General features: G+C 43.9%; 1 protein-coding gene across 4 annotated transcripts in view; it reads right to left on the reverse strand.

Moving 5' to 3' along the window:
* PXK (PX domain containing serine/threonine kinase like) overlaps window positions 1-16,376 on the reverse strand; it is a 917,751-nt gene that overhangs the window by 444,838 nt on the left and 456,537 nt on the right. For all 4 annotated transcript variants that reach the window (XM_069643765.1, XM_069643764.1, XM_069643767.1 and 1 more), the window contains exon 4: window positions 5,704-5,890. In XM_069643765.1, coding sequence (XP_069499866.1) covers window positions 5,704-5,890 — 187 coding nt within the window. The remainder of the gene's footprint in view (window positions 1-5,703; window positions 5,891-16,376) is intronic.

Consider the following 16,376-nt stretch of genomic DNA (forward strand, 5'->3'; position numbering starts at 1 on the left):
CTTCCTTTTGAACACTGCCAAGCATTTCTTAACCACTCTTGTATTCTCTTAAACTGGATTACTGTGTCAGCATCCTCTTAGGTCTCCCCAACTATGCTTTCTGTCCTCTCAACAAGTTTATTAACTTCGCTACCAGGACACTTTGAACTCCCTCGCTTCACACCTACTTCCTCGTAGCGTCACCAGGCTGGATGGCAGATGATGTAAAACAGGGCCCGATTTAAATTTCTTCACCGGGTTCACAAATCTATCCATGGTAAGGCACCACTGTATCTATCCAACTCTATAAGCCTTCTCGTAATCTATGCTCTACCTCCTCGATTACACTTGTCCTTGCCCCCCCCCCGTGTTTCCTCTCACTTCCGCTTTTTCTCTCTTCTTGCTCCACTTCCATGGAATTCTCTTCCCCCGGACATCCGAGAAACAATCCACACTGATTTGTTCAAAACCAAACTAAAAGCCTACCTCCTCGTCTACAAGTTATTCCCTTAACCTAACTCTCATCTGCCTGCTAGCTAAAATGTTTTCCTCGCCTTCAACCTGCCTCTGTCTCTCACTTCCTCTGCCTCCATTCTAGCACTTTACCCATCATGGTCACATCACAAGCACAGCTGGCCGTACCGCCTACCTGCATTTAAAAATGTGCAATATTGGTTGTCCCTAATTTATATATGTCCACTTATGTATTGTCTCCAGTGAATTTTCCATTTACTCCCCTCCACAACCTGGTCAGAATGGCACTGAAACTCATCCCATTGTAAGACGCTCACTGCTTCCTGTCAAATCTGATTTCTTATCTATTGTACATTCTTTTGTTTTCAAAAGAGCATTGTTCCACCTGTATATAAATGTATCAAATAAATAAATATTGGGCGCAGGTAACATTCTTCATCTCTAAATGTACTTTTGACCTAGTGTCTGCGCGTCTTCATAGTGAGTGCATATTTGCTTCATGTCTATTGTATCAGCGTGTGTCAGTTTGACAGTTAAGTCACTTGATTTTGTCATCTTCAGTTACAGCATGTTCATTTCTTCTTGAGCTTGTAGATTTAGCTCTTCTTCTATTGTTCCAGGATATGGTCGGTAGTGTTGTTTTAGTGAATAGCGTTTCTCGTACTTACAGTATATAGAGGGTGGGGAGGGTCTGGCGCCATAAATGGCATAGCCCTCTAATTTTTACAAAATGAGGCGTGGGAGGGGCAGACCCGATGAATGACCTATTCATCTGCCTCTCAACAAACCGACGCCGAGACCAGTATAAAGCCTGAGTCCCTGAGCTCCACACAGCAAGTGCTGGTACTACCGAGGTGAGCATGAACAGGGAGGCGAACACTCCCACCGTGAGGACGCCAGCGAAGGTGATAAGCGGTGGGGTCATATACTGCCAAAGCCGTTCCCGGTACGAAACAATGGAAAACCCGAATGAGCACCAGATCCAGGTTATCTGGAATGAGAGAAATGCAAATATTGCATATCAAGGCTGAGGAAGTGGGTGTGATAATGAACGCCTGAAAGAGTGGAACAGGCATGAGACCGAATGCAAAGGGAGTGAAAGAAATACGAACACTGTCAATGAAAGGTGGGGAAGTTGTTTAGAACATCAGAAAGTGAGAGAAGGATATGGCCATGTCCTGGGCATCAGGGAGTGAAAGGAAGATGTGTGCTTTGTAGGAAGGATAGGGATGCCAACAAGTGTATGAAGATAATTGGAGTGAGAGCCAATAATCCTAAGCAAGAGCCACAGGACTTTGTGAAGTCCCATTGCCACATAGGTGGGATAAAGAAAAGTACATACAAAGTAATCCTGGAGGGATTTTACTATTGGTAAAAGCTGAAATGATCCTGGAAAGCTTCAACCAGTGCTAAACCGCGAACAAAATAAAGGAGCAAGAATCTGTATTTTCCCAGAGATGGAAAAAATGAGAACCGTCAAAAAGACATTTAAAATTTTAACCCACACAAAAAGTGGACACTGCTTAGAGCCATGATAACAGAACTTGGAGACTGATAAGTCCTCTACGAGCGGGGCCAGGCAGAAGCCCATTCCGAGGCTGTTGGGCAAGCCTCCTTTTCTTTTTAGTTAGGTTTTCTACAGTGGTAGGGCCAGTCAGTAACTAGGAATTCAGACTACGACAAGCACCTTTACTCTCTGTTTGGAAGGCAGGGAATTTCCCTCAATCAATAGGGCCAGTTATGCATTTTTGCTTCTATTTGAATAAGTCTAAGCCTATCTTTACCATGACCCATTGCTGTCCGAGTCCTCCTCCTGGTGTGCCACAGCATTTATAGCTGCAGTTAAATCATTACATCTCCAAAGACCGTTTTGAAACAACACCAGCAAGCATTTAAATCACAGTTTGATCTTACTGCTTCATAAAGCTAGATCAGGAGGGATATGCTTTGGGCATGGAGGGGCAGATAGTGGGTCGATAGCCATAGGAAGTGGCATGACCATGGGAAGAGAACGGGTGGGTAAATAACCAAAAACCCGCAAGCTGTGTGCTCCTCCTCACATTCCATCTCCTTCATGGCTACACTCCAATGCAACCGTTGTGGCTTATAGGTGGAGGTTTTAGCGCCACCTAAAAGCTCAAACTAATAAGTGAAGCATTTTGGATTTTCATTTTAAATTGTTGACCCCACATGGCTTGAATGAATATATACATTATTTTAGTCACTTAATTATTTAAGTTTAAGGTCTACTATAAAATGACATTTAACCTGATATACAGATTTTAGCATGCAAACCTTAGTTTTTGCTGTTCATTGTTTTGCATTTCAGATTTTAATAACAAATATTTTATATTATGATGCAGTTCGATATAGCAATTTAATTAATTAGTATAGTAGTATTCTTATGTATTTATGCAGGCATCTTTTTACTCAGGGGTGTAGTTTCTAGCATCATGTTGGCACTGAGCATGATGACGTAGTGAGGTCACCAAACTGTGTAATGGCTTTACTCATACAGGTCTACACTATTTCTTTTAAGATGCACACCACTACAGTATTTTCACATTTGTAAATTGGTGACAGCGTTGTATAGTGTTCACAATGCTCCTTAGAATTTTACAAATCCTCAACATTGCCATTCTATATGTGAGATGCTAAAATAAGTGGATTTTCTAGTTTAATATAATTTATTTATTGGTCATTTGTTAGGCGCTTATACAATTATCAACAACTGTTTCAAAGCGCCCACAGGGCAACAGGGTGGGGAAATGGGAAGGCAGACAATGACCAACAAGATAAATGATTGGATTAATAGTACAAACAAATAATGAAAATAACAGGGAGGCGAGACTAACCTACTATGCCTTGTGAGTGTTCAGAACGTGCAAGTGCAGTGTGGATGGGGTAATGGATAGGTGCTATGGTGCTCATGGGGAAGTGCTTGGCGTGAATTACTAATAAGAGAAGAACGTAAGTGCAACCTCCCAAGGGGAGGGTGAGCCTAAGTAAGTGCAGTAAATCGACAGCAGCTGGAATGAGAGATGTGGGGGAAGGGGCCCTGCACATCAGTCAGGCTACTGTAAGAGAGGAGGAGAAGGAGGGGGTAAGTAAAGAGAAAGGTCTTGAGGCTTTTTTGGAACTTAAGGAGGCCCTGCTCAAGACGCAGAGGGAGAGGGAGGCTATTCCACAGAAGGGAGCCCGCCGAGGGAAAGTGATCGACCGTCAGCTCTCTGTTTAGCAAACTGCTTCACACGCAGCGATTTAGTGCCAGAGGAACGCAGGAGTCTAGTAGGAGAGTATTTAGTCAGAAACGTTGAAGATAGAGTGGTCCCCAGCCCCAGATAACCTTGTGGATGATACAGAGGGATTTGAATTTAATATGTGCTGAGACCGGGAGCCAGTGAAGGCTTTGTAGGGCAGGAGAGATACGGTCCATGGGCTTTAGGCCAAGGATAAGGCTTGCTGCCCTATTCTGCGTTAGCTGGAGGAGTCGCAGAGTGGACGTAGGAAGATTAAGGAGGAGGCTATTGCAATAGTCTAGCCTGGAGAGAACCAGAGCACGGGTAACATTGAGTCTCTGGGGGAAGGTGAGGAAGGGTAGAATTCCTTTGAGAAGGAAGAGCAGAAAGTGAGACTTCTTGACAATGTCCTGAATATGAGGGATGAAGGAAAGGGAGGAATCGAAGTTGACTCCAGGATTCATGGCTCCAGAAGAGGGGGTAGAGGGATCCCATGGAGGAAGGGCAGACAGTCAAGGGAAGACGCAAGGTGCAGAGGACACAATGGGGAGAATCTCTATTTTCTGGCATTGAAGCAGAGGTCATTAACAGTGCACCAGGCAGAGCGGCAGTCTGGGATGAAGGAAGGTGCAAGGGCATCAGTAGGAAGTTTGAAGAAGAGTTGTGTGTCATCAGCGTAGCACTGGAAGTTGGGGGAGAAGGCCAGTGCCAGTAGAGAAAGGTATATTTTAAAGAGCCAGGGTGAAAGAATGGAGCCCTGGCGGACGCCACAGGTTGAGAAGGAAGTAGGCGAGGAGAAAGGGCCTAGAATGATTTTGGTGGAACCGTCAGTTAGGAAGGAGGTAAGACAGTCCAGTGCCCGCTCTGAGATACCAAGGTTATCATGGAGCCTTTTATGAGGATGGAATGGTTGACTGGGTCAAATGCAGAAGAGAGAACAAGGAGGATGATGAGAGAAGGGGATTTGGAGTCAAGGGATTCTACCAGTTCACAGGTGTTCAGAAGAGCAGTTTTCATGCCACTGGATGCTCAGAATCCAGACTGGTGGTCATGTAGACCACCACCAAGTTCGGTATGGGAGCCGAGTTGAGAGAGGGCCAGCATCTCGAGCGATTTCCCCAGGAAGGGGGTGATGGGAATGGGCCTGTAGTTGACTGGGCAGGAAGGGCCTGCAGAGGTTTTTTTTAAGGAGGGTTGCACAAGGGACCGCTTGTGAGAGGATGGAAAAGAACCAGTAGTAAAGGAGTGGTTGCAGAGATCAGCAAGAGCAGGGGCAAGAGAGGAATTGTTGTCCTTGATGATTCTGGAAGAGGATGGGGAAACCTGTTTGCAAGAGACCTTCCATGGAGTTAACTTTGATGACTTCTTCAGGGGAGACCGGAGCGACAGAGAAGGAGGAAGGAGGGTGGTGAATGGTAGGGGAGGGGTCACGGGGGTGGGGGATTTGGGTTGGAAGAGTGCGTGACAAGGCTTTTTTGGAAATGAAGTGAGAGGCGAGTGCATTGCAAAGGGCCTGGGAAGGAGTAGGGGCAGATGATACTGCGGACGGGTTGGCAAGTTCTCTGCAGATTTTGAAGAGTTCAGCCGTGTTGACAACAGATTTTTTCTTATTTTGAAATTACATAATTTGACATAGAATTAAGTGATAACACTTGTAAAGTAGATGCACTTTTTCCATTGTATATGCCTGCTTTGTAATGTACTAATATTGTAGCAAGACTTTTATTTAGTTTGTTTTTATAACTTTACAGCACATGTAAAATGGTTTTACCGGAAACATGTTGTGTTTTAAGACTGGCCAGATTGCTTTTAAGTATGTGAAACAAAACAGCATTTTATTTGACTACTAAACAGGCTTGCAGGAAGCATTCGGAATTTTGGTGGTAATGCCCACAAGCCTGTTTTAGGAAGTACTACCTATGACTACCTGAGGCCAAGCATTGAGAGAGAAACCAGATAAAAGGCAGGTCTGTAGCTATGGTAATCTCAGGACAGAAGCATCTCGACTCACCAGTGTAGTTCGCAGAGTAGCTGTTTGGATCCAAGAACTTCTTCACCAGCTCATAGTTACACAATATGTGGTGTGTAGTGATCACATTCAGATAGCTCTGGAGTCCTTTTTGTCTCTCGGCTATGAATTCCCGATCCATATTTCCAAGGAGTTTTTTCGGAGGAAGAGGTAGAGTTAAACCGGAGATCTAAAAAACAAATATAAAAAAAATTATTTAATTTTCCAGGTCAATCTCATTCAGGGGCCTTCGTTATAGGGAGGAAAGTAAAAGTAAAGTTAAGGAGCAACTTAGCAGTTCTTCAATGCAGACCTGACATGTACATGTGGGTACGAAACACCTGGCAGGTTTAAACACCCAGTTAGTTCATTATTGTTACGCCAACAGAGGTTCCATGAGAGATATTCAGTGGGTGTAATGCGCAATACGATTAGTTGGACCAGCCTGCATGCCAAAAGTAGAAAAAGAAGCATGCCCAAATGACAAAAGATTTATAAAGGAGAATCCCATGTGCGCAAGTGCAACAACGTACGTACAAGTGTGTAAAGTATACACTCTTTAACTTCCTTACAGATCTGCATAAGTGAGCGTTCGTAAGGGAGGGCAAGGAGAAAACAGTGTAAATACAGTGGAGCACCCACATATTCAGAACATCCATAGGTATTCCCAGTAACAGTGTAAATACAGGTGAGCACCCACATATTCAGAACATCCATAGGTATTCCCAGTAACAGTGTAAATACAGGTGAGCACCCACATATTCAGAACATCCATAGGTATTCCCAGTAACAGTGTAAATACAGGTGAGCACCCACATATTCAGAACATCCATAGGTATTCCCAATAACAGTGTAAATACAGGTGAGCACCCACATATTCAGAACATCCATAGGTATTACCAACAACATTTCGAAATGCATTTCCCACATGTATGCCAACTGACAACTTTCACATCAGTGATCTAGGTGCAAGCGCTATAGTGCGTGCAGGAAAACACACGAGTTATACAATTCAGAGCATGTGGAGAAGTGAGGACACAAAATAAATCTAAAGTTAATACTTTCCAATTCGACATTTCTTTTCATAATCCTACACATGCATATTTTTACACAATCCCTGTGCTATGTACACTTGGCCCCTTGGCCCCAATTCCACAGATCTGCCCTGAAGCATTTCAGTTTTGCTCTGCTACCTCATTCCCGATTCTCAGTCTACGGTTCACGCAGATTCAGAACTACCTGGAACATCACGGAGATGCCCTTGGGCAAATCTTTGTGAATCGCATTTATAAATGAGCATTTTAGAGCTCCAGATTTGCTACAGTTTTAGGATTTTTGAATAAGCCAGAAGGAGCAAATCTCAGATGTTCAGGCCATTCACTGATTTGCACTAGTGCAAAGCTTTGTGAATCAAGCAGACACGGTCACACATTCAATTTATTCTAAATCCAACCATTTGCCATGCAGTAAGTATCTCACGTGGGTATGCCAAGGATATGTTGTACCTGGTGTGTCCAGTCATAATTAAAAGTCGCACTTAGGTATAAGGTACGCAGTGTGAAATTACACAGCCTAATTTCTTACATTTGTGATGTAGTCCCAGTGTGAACATTATACTGCCGAAGGACTGCTGACGTTGCATTTACGCAATACTTTATAAGGCACATCCATGACAAATGATGACGCATCTGAAAGATGGCTAAAACTTCACTGCATATTCACTCCACAAGATGTTCTTCCTTTTCAGATTCAGAGGACCGATAAAATGTCACAAGGGAGTCGCACCACACGAATCTGACCTCAGGAGGTTGATGGAATAGAGTGGCTCACATATAACAGCAATTTGCGAGACCTATGTGAAACCAGTGATTATTATTCAGTCTGTATACTGTTGCCATTTTACCCAGCGTATGCCTTTATTTTTTATAATGTCAAGTTAATACTTAAAAGGTCAGAATCCATTGAAGCCAGCACCAGATGGTCAAATTACACCAGGCCCAGTTATCCCATTATGAACAGAACTCATTGTGGCCAGCTGTCTGGTGGCAATCAAGGGCAATTATGAAGAATTAGAAATACAATGGCCATCAGAAGCAAGGCCGAATGCAGCAATATGAAGCAAGGCAGTGCATGGGAATCGGAAAGCAATTGGAGTCATGGCTAAAGGTGAGTATAATGGTTGAAGATGGCAATCGCCAGTAAGTCGATGCTGAAGGCAATCAGAGTCAAGCAATAAAGTGCAGGGCCCAAGGTAGAGATCAAGAGCACAGAGGGAGCTCAGGGGAGGAGGCTCAAGACGAGATCAAAGGCAAGTTTGGAGGTAGAGAGCAGGTGAACGGCTGAAAGAAGGGATTGATTTGAGGCAAGGCTGAAGGTGGAGAACTAAGGCAATGATTAGGTCGGAGCCCAAGGGCAAGGCTGTAAATCGAGAATCGGGTCAAGGCTGTAGGCAGAAAACAGGGAAAGGCTGTATAATATACGGATTGAGAAAAGGCAGATGGCAGAGATCAGGAAAAGATTGAGGGTAATGCTGAAGGTAGAGTTTTGAAGCAAGGCCCAAGGCAAAAGTCAAGTTTGTGCAAGTTATTGGCTGGTAAGAGGTGGAAGAGAATGACGGCTAAACGTTCGATTTCAAAGCTCCAAAAGCAACACGACTGAGGTATGCGGACAAACGGGAAGCAGCTTAAGGTATCCTCTGCTCACCGATTCGCAACTTGGCAAAGAGCAACAATTAACCCTTGCAAGAGGTGATGTGATGGTGCAGTAAACCAACTCCATTGAAAACAGCTCTAGAGGTAAAGTGTGGAAAGCCCAAAGAAATGAAATCGAGGCATCAAACATAAGCAATAATAAAACAGGGATCGAGATCAGATTGCGATTTCCTGTTAGGACAATAGAATAAAGGTTTACAACAGAAAGCCCTTAAACTACAAGCAGTTGAACAGTGCTTAAAAACGTTTACGTTTCAAATACAGTATTTAACAGGAGAGGCCTATTGGACAGTGACAGGTTTGAAGGGGAATTCCACCACGGGGCAGAGGTTGGCACTCTATGCATAGTTGGCTTCGCACTTAAGACATCAAAATGGAGGATTGGTAGGTCCAGGCGTAGTTTGGCGATCTCAAACCTTGTGTGGCTTGGTGGTTTCTCTCGATCACAATGGATTGACAGATGAAAATAACCCTGGAGGTAGCTTGCTCTAATTGAGTAAAGAGAAGAACACACTGACCCTTGAGACAGCTAACTGGCTGCTTATGTTTTGGTACTTTTGTGGGCATTTTCCATCAGAGCAGTCACTGATGCAGGAGCGGTCCAATGAAGATATGACTTTGCAGGCTTTGCTCGATGAGGCCTCCTTCATTGGTAATGTTCTGTTGAGGCAGTTCTTAACCCTTGCAAAACATTTTGCACCAAAACCTTCAGTCCTTACTGAAGTAAAAAGGTTGTACAGATCAATCTCAAGAACAGGACAAAAGCACTGCCTTCATTTGCATCATAATACACAATGTTGATTTTCAGATAAGTGCTCACCTGACCACTCTCAGGATTGGTTGTCGCGACCTGAACCAAACCACAGTTGCTGTGTGAGAACGACCCCCCCCAAAACCTAAGCTTTATTTGCAAAGTAACATTTTCAAGTTGCAAGCTACTAGCCAGGCATAAAAAGTCAGTCGCTCTGGTCGGTTCTCCACATGCTCAGAGCACACAATTTCATAGCCACCAAGAGTCAATTATCACTCGCAAGTGGCAAGTGCAGAGTTTACGTTCTGGTGGGGTCCATATACAGTTAACAGGATAGGCAGGACACAAATAAAAGTCGCAAGCAGGTGAGGGAGGAGGTATGAGAGGGGGAGGGATTTCAGGCTAACTGAGGGAGTAAAAGTGGAAAGGAAGGGAGTTTTCTTGGGAAACACGATATCAATAAACACTCTTATGGTACTTCCTTATACAAGCACACTTATCCTCAATGCAAGCACTATCAACCCAGCGTGTTGCATCGATCCTGAATCCACACACGTAAAATTGTACTGCTCAGACATTCTTAACTAGGTTTGCTGATCAGTAAAAGCAAAACTACACTCCTGCTTAATCTGAAATATGCACACATTAACTACTTCAATCCAGTTACTCCGTAAACTGAAATCCCTAAACAAAATTTTTCTGACCCCCCTGGAATGCCAAATGAAGCACTAAGGGCAGTTAGAGCATTAAAGGGCTGTGGCAGGCAAGACCATGCGCAATTAGTGGTACTGGTTAGGGGCCACCGTGCCCACTAGATGCATGTACCAAAAGCAAGGCAGGGATTATCCTTCCTGTGATGAATACACCGCAGACAGGAACAATGTAGTCACTACATTCTTTTATGGTATGTAATTCAACATTTATATCGGACTAACAGTTATGTAAATTCCCAATAAAGAACCACAGGGAACGGAATAGGCGGTCTAACAGCCGAGGGGCCAGGCAGGCTGGCATAAAAAGAGGTGGCAAAAAACAGACCAGTAAACGGCTGCAAAAATATCAATCGCCAGACTTTGGAAACATCCCGAGGGCCCCTCAATTCCAATGTGGTGGACCAAATGTTGGGAGATCGTTGCAGCAGAAAAAAATCACGGCCAACCGCTTCGACAACAGAAGCAAATTTCACCAAGTCTGGGCCCCTTTCCTGGACTACACGAAGCAGTTCCCGGGGGTGGCAAGACAGCCTCCTACCCTGCGATGGATGGATAAGCTGGACTGACAACTCCCAATAGAGTCCTCATCGACACAAGCTTCCCCAAAGATAAGCTGGGACTCAACACAGACAAGGCTCCCTCCTTCCTGGCAACAAGGTGACCCCAGTCAAATTACTCATGTTCTTTTGTAAGAATTATTCTTTATTTCTCCACAGAGACGGCCCCCCCACCCTAAGATACCGAAGACTCTGCAGCCAGAAAGTGACTCCTGATAAAGCTCTCTGTGTAAACTGATGTTCCCTGTTCCTCCCCTCCCTTTCCCCTCCCACCGCTTTCTGTTTGTCTTTAGTTATTCCACGTTACCAGTCCGGCGAAATGAAGCCTCAATGTTCTTCTGGTCACTATAACTCGCCGAAAGTTGTATGTTTCATGTCAATTTGCTTTAATTTATTATTACACGAAAATAATAATAAAAAGAAGTTTTGAAAAAAAAGTGCCCACGATGTTGGGGAAAGGATGGCTCAGGCAGGCTGCCATGGGTGGTCATGGTAGGCTGGCAGCTTAGGGTTCAGGCAGTCTGGAGGGTTCCAGCAAGGGGGCTGGCAGAGCAGAGCCCATGCAGCATTTACAAAACTAGAAATAGTAGCAAATTAGGGCAGAGGTAGGCTACCACCTTTGGGATGAGTAACAAATAGGACTGAATGCCTCTACTAGCACAGTATGGTCGGCAGAATACAGGTTAATGCCCGGGGGATGGCTGCCGCAGAAGGCCAAACATCAAAAGAAAAGTGGTCAAGAAGATGAGCTACAGGGTATATATTTATAACATTCATAGAACGCCCAGACCCAAGGGTATCACAGTGTTTGTACCAATAAACAGTTAGACAAGCAAAGACAGCCAGATGAAATAGGCAAGAAGGGAAAAAGTATAAAACATGTAGATGAAATAGTACAGTCATTAATCACATTTGTTCTTGACGGTGGTATAGGATGATTTGTCTCAGATGTGTGAGGGTAGCGAGTTCCAAAGTGCAGTGGCAATGACGGCAAAACCTACTCCTCCCGCTCTGGCCTTTTTGTATCTAGGTGTGATCAGCACAATGCTGCCAGCTGGTGTTTCATAGAGAGGCTCTTGTTGGGGTAAGAGGGAGCAACGTTACAGATGCATCTTTGTGCAAGAGACAGGGTCTTAAACACAATGCAAGCTTTTATAGGGAGCCAGTGGGCTTCACACCTGGAAGCAGATATGTGATTGGACCGGTGCAGACACAGGGCAGCTCAGAGATTTGTTCTGGAAAGGTTGTAGCTTTGCCAATTTGGTTGCCGAGGTGCCCATAAGGAGGACGTTGCAATAGTCAAGTTTGCTGATGATAATTGCTCTTGCAAGTGTAAGGCAATTTGTTGTTGTAAGGAAATGTCTGCTTAGGGAAATGAGTTTTGCAGTGTACGCAGTCGAGGAAGACAGGGTATTGGATTTGCTTGGCCATGTTGAGCTCAGCGTCCAGCTACACCCACAGACTTTTCACTTGTTTGAGAACAGGGATGGTAGTGCCATCAATGGAGATAGTGGAGTAGGATCGGGAGAGCGTGCAGAGGTGAAAAGGTGAGCCCACAATTAGAAGTTCAGTTTTATCATCGTTCAGTCAAAGGTTGTGAGGGGTCATCCAGCTTTAGATGATGGAATAGATCTTGTAGATGGTGATAGGAGTAGTTCCCAGTGATGGGGATGAGAATTTGCATATCATCAGCAAACTTAGTGTAGGCGATGTCAAGGGAGCCCAGGATGTCAAAGAGAGGCTTGGTATAAATGTTAGACTGGATAGCGGAGATGCAGATATTATCAAAATATGAGAAAGTACTACTATTAAATAAAGATTGTGAAGACTTATATATCTCCCATTATGGAGCCATTTCAATAATTTATATGAGTGATTTCTTTTAAATTAATGATCATTTTTTATATATTGTGTGTTGTAATGGATTTTTCTTGTTGGTATTGTGTGTGTCAATTTATTACATTTCCAATAGATGTAACATTTAATTGCCACTAATATGATAAGACTGTTTGCTTAAGGTTATTATGACGATTTTATGGTAGTTTCTATTACTTAATATATTAATGTGTATTTTAATAGTTTTATCCTTGAAGTTATGTATAATAGTCATAGGTATTGGAAGCATACATTTTTATGAATGAAAATTATAAATTACATTTTTCTTTTAAATAAAGTATCTTTACATCACCCTTATAGTCGGGGTGTACTAGCACTGGCAAAACATCTAAGCCATGTCTCCATGCTAGCCCTGATTTAGAGGTCAACCTTATATAGGTTCCTTTAGGGGGTATCAAGACTAGGTCTGTAGGAAGTAATCTCCTGGCTACCGGGTTTCTTCTCGAATGCCAAACTTAATCAAAGCCAATAGATTATATGGTTGCTACAGTTGGACTAGTAGCCCGCTAATTCAGTTTTCCAAATTTGAGGGTCCTCCAGTTTGTATCAACTGAGTTGGATCCCACTTATGTAAGGGATCAAAAGTAAGACTGAGACACAGTGACAGGTTAGTGTAGGTTATAGACTTATTTATCACAAAATAATAAAAAGGTTTGGAAAATTCCTATCTATCCATAATCCTAAGAGGGGTTTCCCTGCCTCAACAAAACGAAGGAACTTCTGTGTCAGGATGTTTATTTTTTTTAACTTTGTTTTTATTGGCATTTTCAACATAAACATAAGATAATATCAATCCCCCCTCCCATTGCCTCTCCTTTCCTTTCCCCTACCTCCTTCCCCCCCACCTCCTTCCCCCTCCCAATGCCGGATTCTGAGACCCACAAGACCTTGCATACGTTATTTCCATTTGTGGTTTAGCGCCTACATTATGTCCAATATTTTCAAATTTTGGGGGCACCATTGTTGCATGTAGTCTCTCCGAAGGTAGTCCAGTATCGTGCCCCAGTCCTTCCAAAATGTTTGCCTCTCCCTTTGTATTCCATAGGTCACCCATTCCATCGCTAAAATCCCCAGATCTTATTTAGCCACTCAGTGGTCAAAGAGGGTGACTTTTGTTTCCACTTCCGTGCTAGAACTAACCAGGCTGTGTCAGGATGTTTAACCAAAGAGCGTCCTTATCCCGTGTCCAAACACCCTAAACGGACCCTTACACGCTAAACTCAAAATCATGTGAAAAGGGGGATGTCTAAAAGCTATGCAGTTGTAGCATTCTTTCAGAATTCCAAACGAAGTTCTAAAGTGCCAAAAAAAAAGAAAGGGGTCCTCCCTTCCCCTAGATTCCTTCTGCTATTTTAAATGTCACTTCATCACAGTTCAAGTTTACTCCAGGGGGATGAGCCCTCCCTCCAGGCGCCTTTAAATACACAGTATCTTTGAATATTCATCTCACTTTGTATCTCAATTAGGTTTAAAGGGGTATGGTTCTTCCCTTTTCCATGTACTGTTCCACTTCCACTTTCTACACATGGTGTACTCTCCTGCCAGGGTACTGCAACTATTCTTACTGATCCTTAGAAGGGGTACGATTCTTCCCTTTTGTATCCATTATCACTGTTCCCCAATTTCAGGTTTACTTCTCTTCTCACTCCTGGTTTACTCTCCTGCCAGGATATCACAACTTTGTTTCTAGAGTGCGGGTCCCGAACGCACACAGTGCCAGGTTTACTGTCCTGCCAGGGCTTTTTATATCGAATATCTTCTCCCGGGTGGGAGTCCCAGATTCACTGTTTGCCTGGTTCACTATCCTGCCAGGGCCTTTCTGTTCTCCATTCACTATTTCTTTCATGAAAGACATAATGCTTTTCCAGTATTGGGTCACCGACCCTTACACAACACTCTTCGTATTCTTATCAATTCTTCCAATTATTTTAATCAAGCTCTCTCCCATTGTCAATGATATGCAGTATATGCCGTTAAGCACCCCGGTAACCAACTCTCCCTGGGCTTACCGGCTGGCTTTGGCATTCCTCGCGTCTTTCCGTCTTCATCCCTTTCGGTCTGCTGACTGGGAGTGTGTCCTATTGGCCGTTTGGCTCCCTCTTTGCCTGCCTCTGCTTCTGGCGCTTCCAGCTGCCTGTAGCAATAAAACAGCAAACTTCTCTTTGTGTGGTCTACCTGCACACCGTTCTCGTCCACCTCTGCACTGCCTTCCACAGTCTACTCACCTCCGGTGTCCCAAACAGTGTCGGAACCAGCTGGCTTCAGCAGCAGCCTCTGCCTCTCTCTCCCTATTCCTTTCAGCTGTGTCAGTTTTAAACTTTGCAGCATTGGTTAGCATTTTCCAAATGCTAGAATGAGCCATTGGCTTACCGGTTTTGGTCATCTTCATTGCTCCGTCCCCCTTCCTCGTCTCTATACCAAAAAATGGGGGTGGGTGCAAATAAGTTTGTTGGCTAAGGAAACCTGAGAATTCTTTGTCCATGTCACAATAAGCAATGCAGGCATGTTACACGGGCCCATGGGTGTCATTAAGAATTGTAACTGCACGATTTTATTGATCCAGTCTTTGCCTGCCTCTCTGGAGTTTGTCCTCCCCTACGTGGTCCTCCCACAGATAGCCAAGCCAACCCCAGGGTCAGAGTCAGGTAGCTTCTGCCTTTACCTGGCCACGTAAGAGAAGCTTCCCTCCAGAGAATCAGTGACGATATTGCTAGATTCATTACCGCTCATGTATTTGATTGTTACCATCAGCGGACCTCGGAGGACTTCATTCAGACATTGTCCAAAATTGCAACGTGCTGCTATTCCTCTCAGGGCAGCTAGATATTAGTCTATTGAGTCTTTGGGCAACTGCTCTCTTGTGTAAAATGGGTACGGCTCTAGAATGACCGTAGTTCCTTTTGTATTGCTTCTCTACTCTCGCAAATCACTTCTTCGTACACATTTAAACCTTACCATTCTTGTGCTTCCAACACAATGTCTGCTCCTCTCTCACCTTCCATGCTACTAAACTTTTAATCTCCTCCCTTATCTTCTCTCGCCTCTTCTACTGCTCCTCTTTACTCTTTGGACTACCTGTTTCTCATCTTGCCCCCCTCAAATCTATACCACTCAGCCGTCCGTACCCTCTGTCTCCTTGCCTCCCAAGACTCAATTTCTTCTACGCTTTTCTTCCTTGGCTGGCTTCCCTTTCACTCCCAACTTCAATTTCATTTCCTCTGTCTAGTCTTTAAATCTCTCCATGTTCGTGCTCCCCCTCATCTCTCCTCTCTTTCTACACTCCTTCCCGCTCCCTTCGTTCAGCTGACCACTTCCTTCTCACTGTCCCTCCTTCCCCGTGTGCTGCCTCCCATTTCCGCTCCTTTCAGCTCCTAGCCCCCCTGCACTGGAACTCCTTACCTCTCTCAATCCGCTCTATACCTACCTTTTCCTCCTTCCGCACTTCCCTGAAATCTCTCCTTCTCCATTCCCTGCCATGAAACCTTCCCCTCCTCTCATTCTCTCTCCCTCCCTCGAATCTTTCCTAGGATCCTCTACCCTCCCCCTTCCTCTTACCCCCCACTTCTGTTTTCCTCCTTCTTCGCTTCCTCACCCCTTCCTTCACAGTTTAATTGCTCTACTTACTGTTTTGTTGATTTGATTCATGATTGTAAATTGCTTCGTCTGTTATAATGTTCTATGTATTCGGTTATAATGTAAAGCGCTATATAAACACAATAAATACAAATACAAACACTGGTGAAAGTTGTCTACAAACTTCTCGTCCCTCTGAATATGGATTTACTTCTGCTTACGCACAACCTCAAACAAACAATGGCTTCCAAATAGGCAACAAACTCAGCTTACCAACAGCGCCATGGTATTAAGGGTCTTCCCAAGTTCTGGAAGAATTATGGAGGTGGTTTAAAGTGTTGCATTCAGCTGGTCACATCCTTTAAGTATTCATGGCAAGTTGGTTGCCTAGTTTTTATATTCCCCCTTTATTTAATATTTATTTTTATTTATGAACCAGCTTACTTTATTTCTTCAGTGCCATGACACCTCATTT

Source organism: Ambystoma mexicanum, chromosome 2p (genome assembly GCF_040938575.1).
Source record: "Ambystoma mexicanum isolate Mex_15411 chromosome 2p, UKY_AmexF1_1, whole genome shotgun sequence".
In the NCBI taxonomy this organism is placed as follows: domain Eukaryota; kingdom Metazoa; phylum Chordata; class Amphibia; order Caudata; family Ambystomatidae; genus Ambystoma; species Ambystoma mexicanum.